Below are 1,950 nucleotides of genomic sequence, written 5' to 3' on the forward strand. Positions count from 1 at the left end.
GCGTTCACTGTTAAATTATATTCACTGTAAAGAGACTTGATTTGAAGAGAAAGGAAATCTTCAGTAGATTTGTTTGTGAAATCAGAACTGGAGTGCCCTGTTGCTCAAGTTTCTAGGGTTCCAGACAACCCAGCTGGTAATACTGGAGCGGGAGCTGATAGGGAGTCAAGTAGCTGTTTGGGGAGTAAGCCCCTAGGGAGCTGTGAGCCCTATACATAGATAAAGCCAGTGGTCTACATATACAAACAGTGGTGTACACATTTAGCATCTGTACATTGCTGCCCAGAGCGTATGTGTGTGTGTGTCTGTCAGTGAAGCCTGCTTGAGCCTCCCGAACTGGATCTTGATATTTTCAAATTCTTAGTGGAGATAACAGACCCTTGGAGGAATGTTCACTGCAGTGGAGTCTCAGCGTTGAGACATTGATGTGTTGTATTTTTCGGAGTTCCTCAGCCTGTTAGATTCACTGGGAGAGAAGATATACCCGATTCTATATCAAGATTCTGAGTGGGGAAAAGTTTCTACGACCCTGAAGAAGGAAATTCGATACATCCACAACTAAGACATGAGGTTTGCTGACTCTAACCTTGCATGTTTGGCCCCTGTGTTTTGATTATAACTCCTCCCCGCCTGTTTTTACCCCACCCAAACCACAGATACACTTTCCAGTAGATATAAACATGGCTTCTCTGATCTGAGTCGGACCAGCTATCTTGCCATCTGTAGCAGGCTGAATTCTATGGATCACATGAAGGCATATCGTTTTACCCCCAGAAATGCTTTGAATTGATATTTCCAAGGAAAAGTTTTCAATCTTGCAAAGAGGAAAAAGTGCTGACTGCCAATTCCAGAACCGACCTATCGAAGGAATTTTCGAGCTAAGATCGATTCTTTCTTATTCGGATTTAAACTAGCAGAGATACCCAAAAGTGTTTTCCCCATTTCTTTTCCAGCATTTTGGAGGCAAAGTCCTATTTTTTTGTTAACCTTTTCACTAATATTTCGCCATGGTTCTTGTCACCAACAGTTTCCTCATCAGCTTCATGGTGGACGCCCGTGGGGGCGCCATGAGGGGGCGTCGACACTCTGGGGTCCGGATCATCATCCCCCCTAGAAAAGCCTCCATGCCCACCCGCGTTACCTGTCGCCTGATCAAGAAGGAAAAACTGATGCACCCCCTCCCCATCAACGAGGGTGAGGCCCTCGCTGCCAGGATCCTTGAGATGGGACCAGTAGCTACCAAGTTCCTAGGGTGAGTAACGTTACATTTACTTTAACTTACAAAGAAACTTGTCTAAATTGGCAACTAAAGCAACATATATTCCTTACAAAACAGACCTGTTTTGGATACAACAACATTCAACATAGCTCAAAATTTATTCAGTGAAACTGATAGTAATGTCTAGTTTAGACAGGTTCTTCTAAGTAAGATAGCTGTCAGTTAAGACAGGTTAAATTGTACACAATTTTTCACTTGGAGCCTGTGGCTACCAACGTGGATTCAAAGTTCCATAGATTAAACAACATTTTAACAAACCTCTTTAATCCGACCCCTGATCCCATCAATATACAGTGCAACCTGTCCTCAAAAGACCTCCACAAAAGCTCATGCAAAATGACCAGTCAGATAAAGCTATAGACAAGATGTTGTAATATACAGGTTTTCATCATCTGGTTAAGTGGTTTTGATATTGAAATAAATCAACATTGATAGAATTATGCTTATTGATGTCAGATTAGACAGGGTTGTTGAGAGAATGTCATGTCACATTGGACAGGTCTGTGTAGACAATCTTGAGTTAGATTACACAGGTTTGTTTGGAGCATAAGCATCAGATAACACAGGTCTATTGGAATAATAATAAGGGATCATAATAGACAGGATTATTGGAAGCAAGAGTAGTCAGATTCAACAGTTAACCTATTAGTGACAGGTTGAAAGAGTTTAAA

At 41.7% G+C, this 1,950-nt stretch overlaps 1 protein-coding gene across 1 annotated transcript; it reads left to right on the forward strand.

Moving 5' to 3' along the window:
• Nucleotides 1-8: 8 nt before the first annotated feature.
• Nucleotides 9-1,252, forward strand: LOC110444169 (ankyrin-3-like; the record flags this gene model as incomplete). The annotated part of the gene is made up of 2 exons (XM_021488576.1): nt 9-570; nt 1,028-1,252. Coding segments are annotated over exons 1-2 (230 nt in total), but the record flags the coding sequence as incomplete, so codon positions are not given.
• Nucleotides 1,253-1,950: the final 698 nt, after the last annotated feature.

This window comes from Mizuhopecten yessoensis, unplaced genomic scaffold (genome assembly GCF_002113885.1).
Source record: "Mizuhopecten yessoensis strain PY_sf001 unplaced genomic scaffold, ASM211388v2 hete_36050014, whole genome shotgun sequence".
NCBI classification, from domain to species: Eukaryota; Metazoa; Mollusca; class Bivalvia; order Pectinida; family Pectinidae; genus Mizuhopecten; species Mizuhopecten yessoensis.